This window comes from Oncorhynchus tshawytscha, linkage group LG20 (assembly GCF_018296145.1).
Source record: "Oncorhynchus tshawytscha isolate Ot180627B linkage group LG20, Otsh_v2.0, whole genome shotgun sequence".
Lineage (NCBI taxonomy): Eukaryota > Metazoa > Chordata > Actinopteri > Salmoniformes > Salmonidae > Oncorhynchus > Oncorhynchus tshawytscha.
Genome location: NC_056448.1, coordinates 13,815,974 through 13,832,855, shown reverse-complemented (window position 1 = coordinate 13,832,855; position 16,882 = coordinate 13,815,974). Strand labels below are relative to the sequence as shown.

The 16,882-nt window shown below is 41.4% G+C and overlaps 1 protein-coding gene across 1 annotated transcript; it reads left to right on the top strand.

Moving 5' to 3' along the window:
- The first annotated feature begins 5,607 nt into the window (after positions 1–5,607).
- On the top strand, positions 5,608–11,823 carry LOC112219846 (prolactin-releasing peptide receptor-like). Its single transcript, XM_024381347.2, has 3 exons — positions 5,608–5,750; positions 9,418–9,932; positions 10,142–11,823. The coding sequence occupies exons 2-3, from the start codon at positions 9,481–9,483 to the stop codon at positions 10,776–10,778; spliced, it is 1,089 nt and encodes a 362-aa protein (XP_024237115.1). The 5' UTR covers positions 5,608–5,750; positions 9,418–9,480; the 3' UTR covers positions 10,779–11,823.
- Positions 11,824–16,882: the final 5,059 nt, after the last annotated feature.

Here is a 16,882-nt window from a genome sequence, read left to right as displayed (position 1 = left end):
GACTAAATATATGTTGTCAAAAAATGAAGCCAATCCTGCCTGTTTGCTCCATAGTTGTGGACATTTTGGTTTTGTTGTTAAACAACCAACCTGTCTATCAACCCTAGATTGGTGATGCTATTTAATGGCCAGGTTTTGTTGCCAATGATCTGCCATACTGGAACTCCCCAGAAGAAGCAGTCCTCCATAGGAATGAATGGAATTCTACAGTATTTCAATTAAATGTTTCAATGACACATTTACATGTATTTAAATATTGTGTTGTTGTAGTGGGGACAGTGACATTATAACTTTCCAAAAATTATACTTTAACGAAAACATTTATTTTATATTTTAATATTTTAAGTTGTTTATATTTAGCTCACATAAATATTATGCATAAGTATGCATTAAGGTTTTTCTAATAGAATAAACGTGGCAAAAACAAATATAGACATGAATAAATGCATTTCTATAGCTTCTAAATAAGTAAAAAATAATGGTGGGGGAGTGCCAAGATGGAGGCCCGGTGGCTTCAAAACAGCGCCCCTTGTCAGTATTCTAGTTTATATATAAATAATTTGTCAAAACAATGACAGCTCTTATAACTACAATTGTTCCACTGTTCAACACATTCATTTCATGTGTATTATCATTTGTCTTGGAGGATAAATAAACACTACCCAGAATGACTGCAGACCTGTCATCTAATGCTGCTAGTGGAGGTAACAGTGCTGACATAGGCAGCAGCCTCTACCAATGCAGGTAGCAGAGCTGTCATCTACAGCAGCTTCTGCTGCTGAAGGTGGCAGACAAGCCTTTTTGAAGATACATTATGGTGTCAGTGTCAAGGCAGAAGTTGGAATGGAATTGTCTCTATTGGAATCATTTCATTGACCTTGCACTTTTCTATTTTTAGCTCATTCCTCCTCCTAAGATGTCTTAACCTCAGTAAATGTCCAAGGTAGTTTGCTTGAACCTGTCATTGGCAAAAACCTTTAAAGAGCAACAGCCCCTAAAACACTACTTATCATTTAGAAAACAGCCTACAATATGTGGCATTGATAATTTTGGTCATAAAGTCAGTCTTGTGGTCATGACAGCATCAGCACATTCATTTTAATGCTCTGCCCACAGCTGGCAAAACAGAAGTAATCATCAATTCAGAGTGCAGCTTCATACGACCCCATCATAATGCCTGAAGTAAATGTGGGTTGACTTTGGATATCCATATGGGGCTGGTTAGGGATCATGGGTAAATTACACAATGTACATGGGACAATATGTAAAATTCCAATAGCTACAAATTTCAAACCAACTGTAAATTGTAGAAATCATGTACAAATATTGAAAGCTTTTAATGAGAAAACTTAAAGGTGTGCAACACGAAAATATTGTCTCATTTACATTTTGTAATTTATTGACAGTCCCTAACTGGCTTCGGTGATAGACTATCCAAAGTCATACCAACTTTGCCACAGTTGTACGCCAGCTGGCTGAAGCGAATTGGCTAAAGATTTTGTTTAACTCTTCCCACCTTTGAACACACATACGAGACACCCACATCAAACCTTACCCCGAAACCAACTCACGTTTGAATTCAGTCATGGTCGCTAGAATTTCTTAATGAACCAAATCTAAAACTTAATGATTCAAAATCACTGGAGTACAGGAGGTGTACTGCTGGATCTGGTGGTGTGTTGCAAAACAGGTAGAATTGTAGGAATTTAGCTGTGTTCCCCAAAAACAGACCTTGCTTGGGGGCCCTGCAAAAATACTGTACTCCACTGATAAAAATACAAAGAGTTCATGAATATGAAAATATTCTTTGCAATTACAACATTCAATTGTAAGTCAACTCTCCATGACAAAATAAATACAATTTTATTTGTCACATGCACCGAATACAAGCCCCAACAATGCAGAGTTAAAAAGTACGAACAATTTGCAAAACAAATGTCAGGAAATAGTAACAAAATAAGATACTTTATACAAGGACTACCTGTACCGAGTCAATGTGCAGGGGTACGAGGTACTGTAGTTGAAGTAATTGAGATCATTTATATATTGTTTCATTTAACCTTTATTTAACTGTGCAAGTCAGTTAAGTACAAATTCTTATTTACAATGACGGCCTACTCCGGCCAAAACCAGACAACGCTGGGCCAATTGTGCACCGCCCTACGGGACTCCCAATCACAGCCGGATGTGATACAGCCTGGATTCAAACCAGGTACTATAGTGACGCCTCTTGCAGTAAGATGCAGTGCCCGCTGCGCCACTCAAGAGCATGTAGGTAGGAGTAAAAGTGACTAGGCAATCAGGATAGATAATAAACAGAGTAGCAGCAGCGCATGTGTAAAAAAGTGTGAAAAATAGAGTGTGAAAATGTGTCAATGTGTGAGTGTGTGTGAGCGTGTGTGTGAGCGTGTGTAGTGTGTGTGTGTTAGAATGTCAGTGTCGTATTTGTGAGTGTGTGGGTAGAGTCCAGTGAGTCCAACCGTTCTGCTACAGTCCCGTCGATGTGAATGGGGGCATGCTCGGCCTTCCGTTTCCTATAGTCCACGATCAGCTCCTTTGTCTTCCTGACATTGAGGGAGAGGTTGTTGTCCTGGAACCATGCTGGCAGATATCTTGGCGGGTACCCGGGGGTAATGCCATGCAGGAAGCAGTATGCAGCATTTGCCTAATGGAAATGTCAGCCTGGGTAAGAGGAGAAGAGGTGTGGGGAAATGGGGGCATAGTGTGCCAGCAAGCGGACAATGCCTCTCTCTCTCAATTGATAAACACTGGTCACACAGACAGCTAAATGAACAGGCACACTTGAAACCCCAATGACAATGTAAAAATAGAGGATGAATCTCAACAAGGAGATGGCAGATGGAAAACTACATCTCACACAGCATAAAATGCATGCAGGGGCATCTCAACAACAGGTACAGTCAAGTGAGGCCTCTCTTTTTTAATAATTACATTTTCAAATTACCTTGTTATATAATATGAAAACCTATGCAGAGAGGATATTCTGCTACTGGACATGGTAAGAGATGTTTTGGGTGATAAGATGTTGATGTGTTGAAGTAATTCATGCATTTACAAATTGAGCACCTGGTTACAGGGGGTGGACAGCATTCATCCCAATGTTCAGGCTGCTCTCGTTATCTCATCCTCTGGTTCATGGTACAAAGAGGAGTCAGGACCCATCACCGTTTTCTCAGAACAGAACAATTGGAGCAGCTTTCTTTCTTTCTTCTTCAGAGCCATGCACACAACTGTATTCTTGGAAACCTTGAAAAATGTTTATGTTTGTGAGCTGGGTTGCTTTGGTGATGTGACACTCAAGCTCTACTGTGACTTTTTTTTTAATACTGACATTTTGCAGAATGTTCCACGGCAAACAGGTTTTCTACACATTGTGTTAAATGTCAAATACGTAGAAAGAAAAGAGACAGTTATTTTAGTCTTGTTCCATTTCCCCAGGCCCCCCTCATCTGCACCTGCACCTGCTACGGTTAGTAAAAGCGTTCTTTAAGCTCGTCATTATTTGACTCTTTGTTACTGATTCATCCACTAGAAATACTGGGAGTGGTGTTATTTTTACACCATAGAAATTGAATTTTTATGTGATGGATTACACACCGTTGATGAATAACGTTCCCCCATATGGTTCTGAGACATGGGTATTAATGGACAGAATGGGCTGTGAGAAAACCATCAGCACTTCACTGAGTTTAACCTCGGCACAATAATCCCTTCAAGGTGGAGAGATTCATATGCAGGTAGAAACCCTGTGGCGAACTCACCCCTGAGTGATCAATTGATTCAAAGGAGAACTTTTCCCTGTGTGACATTTAGTGACTGTTCATGGCTTGGTAACAACCCAATAGTTCGGCAGCACACAAATAGGTACCCATGGAAACATGAAATACGTGTTATCAGATGATAAGGGAGGACCGATGAAATGGAAACGCCATTACCTGCACTGTTGGTAATACTGACCGGCTTCTTCATTATACCGAAAGGTATAAGGTAAAACCTGCCCAAGCCTAACCCAGCAAATGAAATAGGAATTGTAAGTGTTTTGTTGCCTGTTCTGTTCCATTGTCCTCTGCTGTGTTTGAAAGAGGTATTAATGCTCTCAACCTGCTCTTCAGACATGATGTGGTTTGGAGAGGTCTGAATAGACACAGACACAGATAACTAGACATCTTTGAAAGAAAGAGACAAATAAAACACTGAAATAACAACATCCTTGAGTGCACTGAGTAAACAGGTAGGCTGTTCTCAGTGAAGAGACAATTGTTCATGAATATGTCTGCAGCTCACAGAGATCCTCTCCAGCCAAAGGGTCATCATATTTGGTTGCTGAGAATTTTCCTACATGTAGATTAATTACAATCCACATAAATATATATATATATTTTTTTTTACAATTTCCTGTTGCTGCAGGATTATTTTCCTGCTGTAGTAAACTGGCTCAAATTAAGATCCTAAATCTGCCCCAAAACAGTCATCCCATGCAGGCAATTTGTCTTAATTTCACAGATCAGTAGAGCAGACCAGGGCAGACTTAAAGCTAGAATCCTTAGTTTCTACATCCATTTTTGGACGTATAAATGTATGATTATATTGTATACCCGCTGATTCTTGAAGAATATAACTTAGAAATGCCTAATGTGCTTAGTTCAACTGTTGCACCCCACCAGAACACAAAATATAGATTGTTTTACTCCAATGTTTGTAAACAAAGTAAATGTAAACAACCACTAAAAACCTGGTTAGAACTATCATTTTGATGTCATGAATGGTCAGTCCTTGCATCCATAGCTCTGTGAATGAATTTGAGAGTGGTAACATTTCTCCAGGCTCCTACCTCAGCTTTTTTTAAACCAAAACAGAGGCGGGGTGTCCGCTTTGTTGTTGCTTCAATTAAGGACTCTAGCTTTAAAACAGGTGAATGGAGTTCAACCTCTATCTTGATGTAAAGTCTTACCAATCTATCTAGATTATATTGTACTTCATGGAAAACATGGGAGGCAAGTTCCCAATAATTCATGAATATGCCAGTGCAGTACATTTCCTTGGAACCTCTATGAGCCCTAAATCTCATCCCATCCCTGGAGTGACAATACAGTAGGTGAGCCAGGATTAGATTGCCATAGAATAGTTGATAAAATACACCTTTATTCATGTGACTTACTATTGAGGCACATTGTGTGTGCCATTATTCAAATGTTTCCCTTTCACCTGAGCATTGCAGTAACAGCTTGTATTTGCCAGGAGCATTCTCCAACCAACTGAACAATTTGGACAATAACTATGTCACCCTGCACATGGATGACTGACACAGGAGGACCATGTGGTGTCTGTAAGTAATGGACTTGAAGAGATCAATCTTGACCAATCAATTTGGTTTTCTTCAAAACACATCCTGCAAGCTCAGTAACCAAGTGAATTACCAGGATACCCATTTTTTTCTGGCTATTATTTTATAGCCTATGGGCAGCCTATTACAGGTAGGCCTACTAAAATTATAATAAAATGTATAATAGAGTCTGACATTGGAGAAAATAAAATCTCCACCCGACTGGGCTCTCTCTCTCTCTCTCTCTCTCTCTGTCTTGCTCTCTCTTTCCATATCAGCATCAGTGGCTCTGCAACTGTGTACTCACCACTGTTCAGGAAGGATATGAATGTGTCGAGAGCGCACTTGACAGAGGTTCTCAGTCTTTCAAGGAGTTCCCTTCTCCTTTTGCTCATCAGCACTTGAGGTACGATGCCTTTGATCAAATATATTTGTTTCCTTCATTTAAAAAAAATAATTATGACTTTCATTTTTACCTCATAAGCAAGGTAGCCTAAGAGTTGTAGGATAAGTTCATTTGTGATTTACTATTATTAATTGCTATCATTCTTATCTTTACTATAAAAAGTGTTTGATCAAGTGTTGATTTTGCAAAAATAATTTGTTGTTGATATTAATCAGGATATTACTGTGGTTATCATTATGTTGTGTAGTAAGTTGTTGTTGTAGTTATAATAGAAGTGGTAGTAAAATAAGTATAGCAAGAGTACACTAGTATTTTATTAGAACAAGATTCCACATTGAATTAATGTCTAAACCTTTATTTCATTCACCCTGCAGTTGTCCTTTTAGCAAATATGAAAAAAGATGCCTGGAAACAATTACTCTGAATTGAATAAAAATGACTAGCAGGCAAGAAGATAATAAAATACAATAGTTCTCATTAACCCATACTTTATTGGAGCCCAAGAGGCCATTGGCATAAAGATATTGAGAACAGATCTATTTAGTGCAGGTTTAAAAATAATTGCATATTATTGAGTTGCAGCCAGGTAGCTACTAGAATTTTTTTTTTTTTTAAAGAATGCGTACATCTCACATTGCATCCGTCTTTATCTCGATATAGTTGTATCTGTTAGCTTAGACAGTGTGTGTAATGTGGGTGTAATGCTTACATGAATAATAGTCTAGATTCTCTACTTTGTCTCCAGTCAGACCCACGATCCCCTGTGGCCCCTCATGATAAGTTCTATTGTTTTTGTGGCCACCACCCCCATCAAAGTTGCCCATCACTGCATCATATCATGTTAAATGTATGTATTAATCATTATAACACTCATTATTAACCAGAGGTATTTGTACATCAAATTGAGGGTCATGTAGGCATGTCAGCAATCTGAACTGTTTCATTTCATCAAAGCCAAAATTGTCAAGAATATATTTTTAAATAGCTTCTTAGCACAGAGCAATTTCTCAAGCAATAATTTTTGCTCGGACTGTCTGGGAGTGGTCTGAGTGGGGAGGAGAAAACTGAAAACTAGCTGTTATTGGCAGAGATGTGGAACTCTCTTTCTTATTGGTCTATTAACCAATTTACCACCTGGAGATGTCAGATGAGGTAGTCATCTGGAATGCATTTCAATTAACAGGTGGGACTGATAGGGCTGGTACAGTATACAGAAGGTAGCACATTTGGTAAAAGACCAAGTTCATATGGCAAGAACAGCTCAAATAAGAAAGGAGAAACAACAGTCCATCATTACTTTAAGACATGAAGGTCAGTCAAACTGGTAAATTTCAAGAACTTTGAAGGTTTGTTCAAGTGGAGTCGGAAAAACCATCACGCGCTATGAGGAAACTGGCTCTCATGAGGAACGCCACAGGAAAGGAAGACCCAAAGTTACCTCTGCTGCAGGGGATAAATTCATTAGAGTTACCAGCCTCAGAAATTGCAGCCCAAATAAATGCTTCAAGTAACTGACACATCTCAACATCAACTGTTCAGAGGAGACTGTGTGAATCAGGCCTTCGTGGTCACATTTCTGCAAAGAAACCACTACTAAAGGACACCAATAAGAAGAAGAGACTTGCTTGGGCTAAGAAAAATGACCGGTGGAAATCTGTCCTTTGGTCTGATGAGTCCAAATGAGAGATTATTGGTTCCAACCGCAGTGTCTTTGTGAGACGCAGAGTAGGTGAACGGATGATCTCCGCATATGTGGTTCCCACCATGAAGCATGGAGGAGGAGGTGTGATGGTGCTTTTCCGGTGGCAATGTCAGTGATTTATTTAGAATTCAAGGCATACTTAACAGCATGGCTACCACAGCATTCCTCAGCAGTACGCCATCCCATCTGGTTTGGGCTTAGTGGGACTATCATTTGTTTTTCAACAGAACTGGACGTGCTACCTGTCCCAGACCTGCTGTTTTCAACTCTCTGGAGACAGCAGGAGCGGTAGAGATACTCTCAATGATCGGCTATGAAAAGCCAACTGACATTTACTCCTGAGGGGCTGACCTGTTGCACCCTCGACAACTACTGGGATTATTATTGTTTGACCATGCTGGTCATTTATGAACATTTGAACATCTTGGCCATGTTCTGTTATAATCTCCACCCGGCACAGCCAGAAGAGGACTGGCCGCCCCTCATAACCTGGTTCCTCTCTAGGTTTCTTCCTAGGTTTTAGCCTTTCTATGGAGTTTTTCCTAGCCACCGTGCTTCTACACCTGCATTGCTTGCTGTTTGGGGTTTTAGGCTGGGTTTCTGTACAGCACTTTGAGATATCAGCTGATGTAAGAAGGGCTATATAAATACATTTGATTTGATTTTGATTCGAGAACAATGATCCAACTCACCTCCAGGCTGTGTAAGGGCTATTTGACCAAGAAGGAGAGTGATGGAGTGCTGCATCAGATGACCTGGCCTCCACAATCACCCCACCTCAACCCAATTGACATGGTTTGGGATGAGTTGGACCGCAGAGTGAAGGAAAAGCAGCCAATAAGTGCTCAGCATATGTGGCAACTCCTTCAAGACTGTTGGGAAAGCATTCCAGGTGAAGCTGGTTGAGAGAATGCCAAGAGTTTGCAAAGCTGTCATCGAGGAAAAGGGCGGCTACTTTCATAATTTTGATGTCTTTACTATTATTTTACAATGTGGAAAATAGTTTAAAAAAAAGAAAAACCCTTGATTGAGTAGGTGTGTCCAAACTTTTGACTGGCACTGTGTATACAACACAGGTAATCCCGTTTTTGACTGCAATGGGCCTTTAATTGGCCATGCATGCACTTATCCTATAAGATATTTTTGTAGAAAATTCTTTACGTTTCACAAGAGCTTCCCCTCCCCAAAACTCGTTTCCCGAAAGCTTTTGGAATACTGTGCAGCTGAGTCTATCTGAAGGGTTGGGAACATTTTCTCAATCACTCCAGAGCTAATTCACTTTAATAGACATACTGTAGCAAGCCCCACACTACAGGCATGTTCTGATTGATTAAAGTAATGTAGATAGTCATGGATCTTTTTTGGATTATTTGATTGATTAGGATCCCCATTAGCCGACGCCAATGGCGACAGCTAGTCTTACTGGGGTCCGACACATCACGAAAAAGACAAAAAAGTAATTTACAATTTACATACAGTACATTTAAAAATATGAACATGTAGTTTTGTGTGTGCGTCTATCAGCTACACATACATGTTAGTACATACACATAACAAGTAGGTCACATGGGGAGAGACGTTGTGAGGTGTTGCTTTATTTGTTTTTTTAAACAAACAAAGCAAAGGTTTGCTGTTCACTTGGGCTATATAAGATGAAGGGAGTTCCATGCACTCATGGCTCTGTATAGTACTGTACGTTTCCTTCAATTTGTAGATGCCCCTGGGGACTATCAAACTCTTAACCAATCATCGAAGGGAAAAAGTCATGTAAAAGCAAAAGTTAAAGTCCGTTTGGCTTTGTTGATGAATATATACTGTACATTAATGTATGATCTACTGTGTATCATTCACATGTTTGAATGCCATTCATTTCCAGTTATGATGAATATACCGGTAGTTAAAATACATTTTTGCTTATTGTTTGTCACTAAAACTTTCCCAACCTCTGTGCTCTGACTCTTTCAGGGTAAGGTGCTAAGAGGCTGCTACCCAGGGCTCCCTATTGCTGTGCGGTTAATCAGATACAGTATGGACGGCAGTGGCAGTGGCTGGACTGGAGGTCTGCTGCCCTCTGTTAGCGAGAAGACAACAGAGGGGCACTCGGTCTTTGAGATGGCTGTTCAGAATGACTCGGCCAACCACAGCTCCCTGTTTGCAGACGTGGCTCTGCTGCAGAGCTTCAAGCTGCTCATCATCCCCTGCTACTCCCTGGTGGTGGTGGTGGGTGTGTTGGGGAACTACCTGTTGCTCTACGTCATCTGCCGCACTCGCAAGATGCACAATGTCACCAACTTCTTCATAGGGAACCTGGCCTTCTCAGATATGCTGATGTGTGTGACCTGTGTACCCTTAACCCTGGCCTATGCATTCAACCCTCGTGGCTGGGTGTTTGGGAGGTTCATGTGCTACCTGGTGTTCCTGATCCAGCCGGTTACCGTCTATGTGTCTGTCTTCACCCTCACCGCCATCGCTGTTGACAGGTGAGTGTACCCACTTTGACTCGAGAGAACGAAAAGCCCATGGGTTTTCAAAGGGCAGTTTCAAATGAAGTGAAACACATGAACTGTGAAAATAAAAATAAATTAAACACCACATCTGGAATAATGATGTTGTAATTGGTGATCTATATCTATGATTTATTTTTCTTCAATTCATTAAAATGAATACTGCTGTGCACTTTCCCTGCCAGGTACTACGCCACTGTGCATCCTCTGAAGAAGCGTACCTCTGTGTCCACCTGTGCTTACGTCCTATCAGGGATCTGGCTGCTGTCCTGTGGCCTGGTGGCTCCGGCCGTAGCCCACACGTACCACGTGGAGTTCAGAGAGGAGGGCCTCACTATCTGTGAGGAGTTCTGGCTGGGACAGGAGAAGGAGAGGCTAGCCTATGCCTACAGCACCCTGCTGGTTACCTACGTCCTGCCACTCTCCGCTGTCTGCACCTCCTATCTCTGCATCTCTTTCAAGCTGAGGAACTGCGTGGCGCCGGGACATCGGTCCCGAGACCAGGCAGAGGCACAGCGAGCCCGAAAGCGAAAGATCTTCCGTCTGGTGGCGTTAGTGGTGGCAGCCTTCGGGGTGTGCTGGCTGCCCATCCATGTGTTCAACGTGCTGCGCGACATCGATATCCGCCTAATCAACAAGCGCCACTTCCTGCTCATTCAGCTGCTGTGCCACCTGTGTGCCATGAGCTCCTCCTGCTGTAACCCCTTCTTGTATGCCTGGCTGCACGACCGCTTTCGTGCTGAGCTGCGCAAGATGTTCACCTGTCACCACCGCATCGGCATCCCCACCAACCACTGTGCTATGGCCAGTGTGGTCCTCTGACTGTGCAGGGACAAGGAGATAGAAGAGACACAAGACCTGTGATACCTGTGTAAGCATGCTGTAGGTCCAATTTCCTGATAATGTTCATGTTTGTTGGTGACCTATGGAGACATAACAAGAGATCATCATGAACAATACAGGAAATCTTGGAATTACAGCTGATTATAGAGATATGAGGTGGTTTCCTCATTGTTCATAGGTAAACAAATCAATTGAACATAAATTAGGTGATTGACTGGAAATAATCATTAAATGAGCAGATTGAACAACAATAAGAAGAAGGTGAAATTCAAGAGACAAAAAGAGCAAGAGACGAGAGACGAAAGACGAGAGAGAGGGAGAGAGGGAGGGAGAGAGGGAGAGAGGGAGAGAGGAAGAGAGAGAGAGAGAGAGAGAGAGAGATGTCACTTCCTGTCAATCTGTCCACGAGAGATTAATGTTTAACACTAGGAGAACAGTAGCAAACAGGAAAATCTGAATCCACAAAATGTTGTCAATGCTCATAAGAGGTCTTGTAAATAATACCATTAGTTAAGTAATCATCACAGTAGTTGCTACAGGAAGACATCTTCCATTCATCCAGATGGACAGCTGTCTGCTGAAGTTAGAGCGCAGCACTCAGTGGACAGACTATACAATGTCAACTCAACTCAGTGTCCAGTATGCTTCTGTCTGTTGTGTTAATAGTCAACTGCAGGTTTGGTCCCTAGACTGGTCAGCCTGGTCTCATAGACTAGATGTAACATAGTAAATGTAAATCTGTAAAGACCCAAATTAGTATGATATGATACGTTTGGTATGGTTACAAACAGAAAGTAGGGTGGTTGGTCGGGGTGGATGGGTTCTAAAGCGAACGTCTACTAACCCAAGGTTGCGTGTTCGAATCTTATCACAAACAACTTTAGATAATTAGCAACTGTGCAACTACTTACTACTATTTAGCTACTTTGTAACTACTTAGCATTTTACCTTCCCCTAATCATAACCCTAACCTTAACCCTTTAACCTAACTCCTAACCCTCACCCTAACCTTAACCCTTTAACCTAACTCCTAACCCTCACCCTAACCTTAACACCTAACCCCCAGCAAATGTTAGCTACAACAAATTGGAATTCGTAACATATCATACGTTTTGCAAATTCATAACATATTGTACGAATTGCAATTCATAACATATTGTACAAATGCAATTCGTAATGCATCATACGAATTGTAATTTGCAATATATCATACAAAATGGATAATGGACATCCACAAACGAATACATACCATACCCAGAAGTCAAATATCATACTATTTGAAGTAACTTGGATTTACATTTACTATGTTACGTCTAACCGAGTCCAGGTTGGACTGCACATCCCTGGAGCACTGCCGAATGAAGTGATTACAGATCTCGCTGTCTGCACCCTGTGAATAAACATGCTTAATAAAACAGTAGGTGATCTTTTTTTCCCTATGGTTAAATTCTTCATTTTTATTGCAGCCTTCTCAGTCTCTTACATATCTTTGTTTGCGGGGAATGTACCACGCCTCTGAAAACAGTCATTCCGAATTAGGTGTTAGTTAGGCATTTGCTAAGGTCATGCTTGCCACTGCATGATTGCATTATTGACTGATTATCATAACCACAGAAAGTTTCACTCAGGTGATGATTCTCATTGGTTTTTTTAGACAAACCACAAGACTACCCACTTTCAATACATTTAAGCAAAATGGTGGTTTGCTGAAGTTGTTATGTATCCCTTTGTAATAAATGGCCTTCTGTGGTTTGTGTCATGCTATATAAAATGCCTGTCCTTATTAAGTGATTGCATGCAATTATGTGTAAAATTCTCAATAAACGAACACTGACAATTGGCCAATTTCTTTTCTTGAATTCCCTTTGGAAGTGCTAATAAGCTTAAAAGGGCAGTGCAGTCAAAAATGTGATTGTTGTGTAATTGCCTGGAATTTCTGCCTGTTCAGGTGGGATGGAGATTTTGAACCCAAATCTGATCAGATTATTCTGACCAATGACCAGTCATCTTTTATTTGCAGATGTAACCAAGGGGTAGGTGGGGTATTATCAACCAGCTAATAATTAGAATCAGGTGCAGTAGATTGGGGTTGGAGCAAAAACCTACAGGACAGTAGCTCTCCAGGCACAGGTTTGGAGATCCCTGGTCTAGAAATCCTATCCGCCAATCAGGGTTGTGTATGGAAAAATGAGTACATTCGTATCAACACGCCCACACGATCAGACTGAGCATTTCAATGGCAGAGGCTCAGGGAAATAATTAATAAAAAATATATTTGGAGTTATTTTCATGAAATAAAAACCCAGTGATTTATTAGACATTATTAGTGATGATTTAAAAATAAAATTGAAAAGACTGCATTGGGGCTTTAATGTATTACAGATGGCAAATGTCTTAATTAGTATAGACTTGAAATCACATAGACCAACATCACAGAACAATATTTACACAGGACTAATTCATATACACCTTAATTAGGCTATTCCATCAATAGAGTGCCTTTTGCATAGTTTATTTGGTCATTTATTTATTTCACCTAATTTTAGAATTCTGTCAGAAAGAACACCTGCTTTTAGACTATGATTTGACTATTAGATGTTCAATGTTCCTTGAAAAATCATTTTAAAAGGAATAGTTTTACCATATTAAAACGAGAGTTAAATTCACGTAAAAGGGTTGACCTTAAAATGAGGTACAAATGTAAATGAATCACTAATCACATGAAATACATTTACATTTTAGTAATTTAGCAGATGCTCTTATCCAGAGTGATTTAAAGTTAGTGCATTCATCTTAAGATAGCTAGGTTGGACAACCACATATCTCAGTCATAGTAAGTATATTTTTCCTAAATAAAGTAGTTATCAACAAAGTCAGGGATAGTAGGGGGAAAAGTCAAGTACATGTGTTAGTTCAAGAAAGGCACGTTTTTTTTGTGGGTGGGAGGGCATGGGGTGAGGAGGGGGTGCTGTGGGATTATTTATGATACTCTTTGAAGAAGCAAGGTAAGGAGGGCCAGATCCTCTTACTGCTATGTAGGTAAGTACCATGGTCTTGTAGTGGATGCGAGCTTCAACTGGAAGCCAGTGAGGTGTGCGGAGAAGCGGGGTGACATAGGAGAACCTGGGAAGGTTGAACACTAGGCAGGCTGAGCTTGCTGAGCTTGAGGTAGTAGGCCAAAATCTAAGCTGAGATATCTGCCAGGCAAGCAGAGATGTGTGTCAGAAAGATAGAAGGAGAAAAGTAGCTGAGTGTCAGCCCTGAGAGGGTGGAGAGGAGGATCAGAGCGTTCACGGAGTCGAAGGCAGCAGATAGATCTAGGAGGAGGAGAACAGAGGAGAAAGAGTCCGCTTTGGCAGTGCAGAGAGCCTCCGTGACACAGAGAAGAGCAGTCTTGGTTGAGTGACAGGTCTTGAAGCCTGACTGGTTAAGGTCAAGAAGATCATTCTGAGAGCGATAGCGAAACAGTTGATCAGACACAGCACGCTCAAGTGTTTTGGAAAGAAAAGTAAGAAGGGATGTCGGTGTGTAGTTTTTGACAAAGAGTTTGAGTGTTCGTTTCTAGAGAAGGGAAGCAACTCTTGCCAAGTCAGAGGGGACGCAACCAGGGATGAGTTGATGAGGGAAGTGAGAAGGTCTCCAGAGATGGAGGAGAAAGAAGGGAATGGGGTCTGGAGGAGGGAGAAGGTAATGGGGTCGAGTGGGCAGGTTGTCGGGCGGACGGTCCTCACCAGTCTCTGGAGAGAGAAGGGAGAAAGAGGTCAAGGTGTAAGCTAGTTCTGTGTGAGTGTGACCAGTGGACTCAATAGGCTGCGTGGATGAAGAGCAAATGTCGTAAACCTTCTTTCAAAGTGGTTGACAAAGTTGTCTGCAGAGAGGGAGGAGGGAGGGGTGGAGGATTAAGGAGGGATGAGAAGGTGGAAAAGAGTTTCCTAGGGTTAGAGGCAGAATCTTGAAATTGAAAGATATAGAAAGTGGCTTTAGCAGTGGATACAGAGGAAGAGAAGGTAGACAGGAGGGAATGAAAGGATGATAGGTCCTGCGGAAGTTTAGTTTTCCTCCATTTTCTGTAAGCTCGCAATTAGTTACTCAGCCATAGAGCAGAAGAGGAGGGCCAAGTCAGAAATTTGTGCACATTTATTTAAAAAACAACTGAAATATCACATTTAAGTAAGTATTCAGACCCTTTAATAGCACTTGTTGAAGGACATTTGGCAACGACTGCATTGTCTTGGCTGTGTCGTTAGGGTCGTTGTTCTGTTGGAAGGAGAACCGTTTTCATCAAGGATCTCTCTGTACTTTGCTCCATTCATCTTTACCCTCGATCCTGACTAGTGTCCCAGTCCCTGATGCTAAAAAACATCCCCACAGCATGATTTCATCTTGGCCATGTTCTGTTATAAATCTCCACCCGGCACAGCCAGAAGAGGACTGGCCACCCCTCATAGCCTGGTTCCTCTCTAGGTTTCTTCCTAGGTTTTGGCCTTTCTAGGGAGTTTTTCCGAGCCACCATGCTTCTACACCTACATTGCTTGCTGTTTGGGGTTTTAGACTGGGTTTCTGTACAGCACTTTGAGATATCAGCTGATGTAAGAAGGGCTATATAAATACATTTGATTTGATGCTGCCACCACCATGCTTCACCGTAAGGATGGAGCCAGGTTTCCTCCAGACGTGATGCTTGGCATTCAGGCCAAAGAGTTCAATCTTTGTTTCATCAGACCAGAGATTCTTGAGTCTTTAAATGGTCTTTTGTCAAACTCCAAGTGGGCTGTCATGTGCCTTTTTCTGAGGAGTGGCTTCCGTCTGGCCAATCTACCATAAAGGCCTGATTGGTGGAGTGCTGCAGAGATGGTTGTCCTTCTGGAAAGTTCTCCCATCTCCACAGAAGAACTCTGGTGCTGACCTGACCAAGGCCCTTCTCCCCCGATTGCTCAGTTTGGCTGTGAGGCCAGCTCAAGGAATAGTCTTGGTGGATCCAAAAATATTCCATATTTCCCCAGATTTGTGCCTCGACACAATCCTGTCTAGGCGCTCAATGGGCAATTCCTTTGACATCATGGCTTGGTTTTTGCGCTGACATGCACTTTCAACTGTGGGACCTTTTTTAGACAGATGTGTGCCTTTCCAAATCATGTACAATCAATTGAATTTAACACAGGTGGACTCCAAACAAGTTGTAGAAACATCTCAAGGATGATCAATGGAAACAGGATGCACCTGAGCTCAATTTCGAGTCTCATAGCAAAGGGTCTGAATTTTTACATTGGGACAGACACAGTGGCGGTTTTAGCATGGTCACGTCCTGACCATAGAAAACCTGTATTTTCTATGGTAGAGTAAGTCAGGGCGTGACTAGGGGTTTTTGATCTAGTTTATATTTTCATTATTTCGAACAACGTGACAAGCATGTAAATCTTGGTGGGGCAAACAAAAAACCAAAACAATCGATGCACACTAGCATAGCCACTACACAAGACTAAACAATTCATTAATTGCACTATAAAGGTGACAAATTATCCCCATAAACTGTTAGGGACTACATTAAGCTGTCGCAACAGCAGAGCTTTCAATTCAGCACCATTCACTGAGTGAATCCTTACCACCACTACACCTGGCTATCATTGGAGCCTTGTCTGGCAGCAAAACAGTTCATTCAGCCTCATTTACTGCCTTTTTAAAAAAGATAGCTGATGGGGCTGACTTTCTTAAACAAATGTGGTTTCTAATGACAATTGACATGTACAAACTATGGCATAAGGGAACGACGATTGATAAGAGGCAATCTGTAATTTCGATTAAGACATTAATGAGCGAGCTAGGATGGATGTGGTCAATATAACTATTCGTTCAGAACTTTTGAAATGTACAGCGATAGAATCCAGAACATGGGCCATTCTTACAGTATTCTCCCTGTACACCAAGTCAGAACCGTAGGATAAGGGGCATATACTCTAAGCAGACAATGAAAGGTCTTACAGTATTCGATGATTACATCAATGATTTCTCTGAAACAGGCTACAGGCATCATGTGCACCACCAAGTCAGAACAGTAGGCTAAGGAACTAAATGATTAGGGTGAG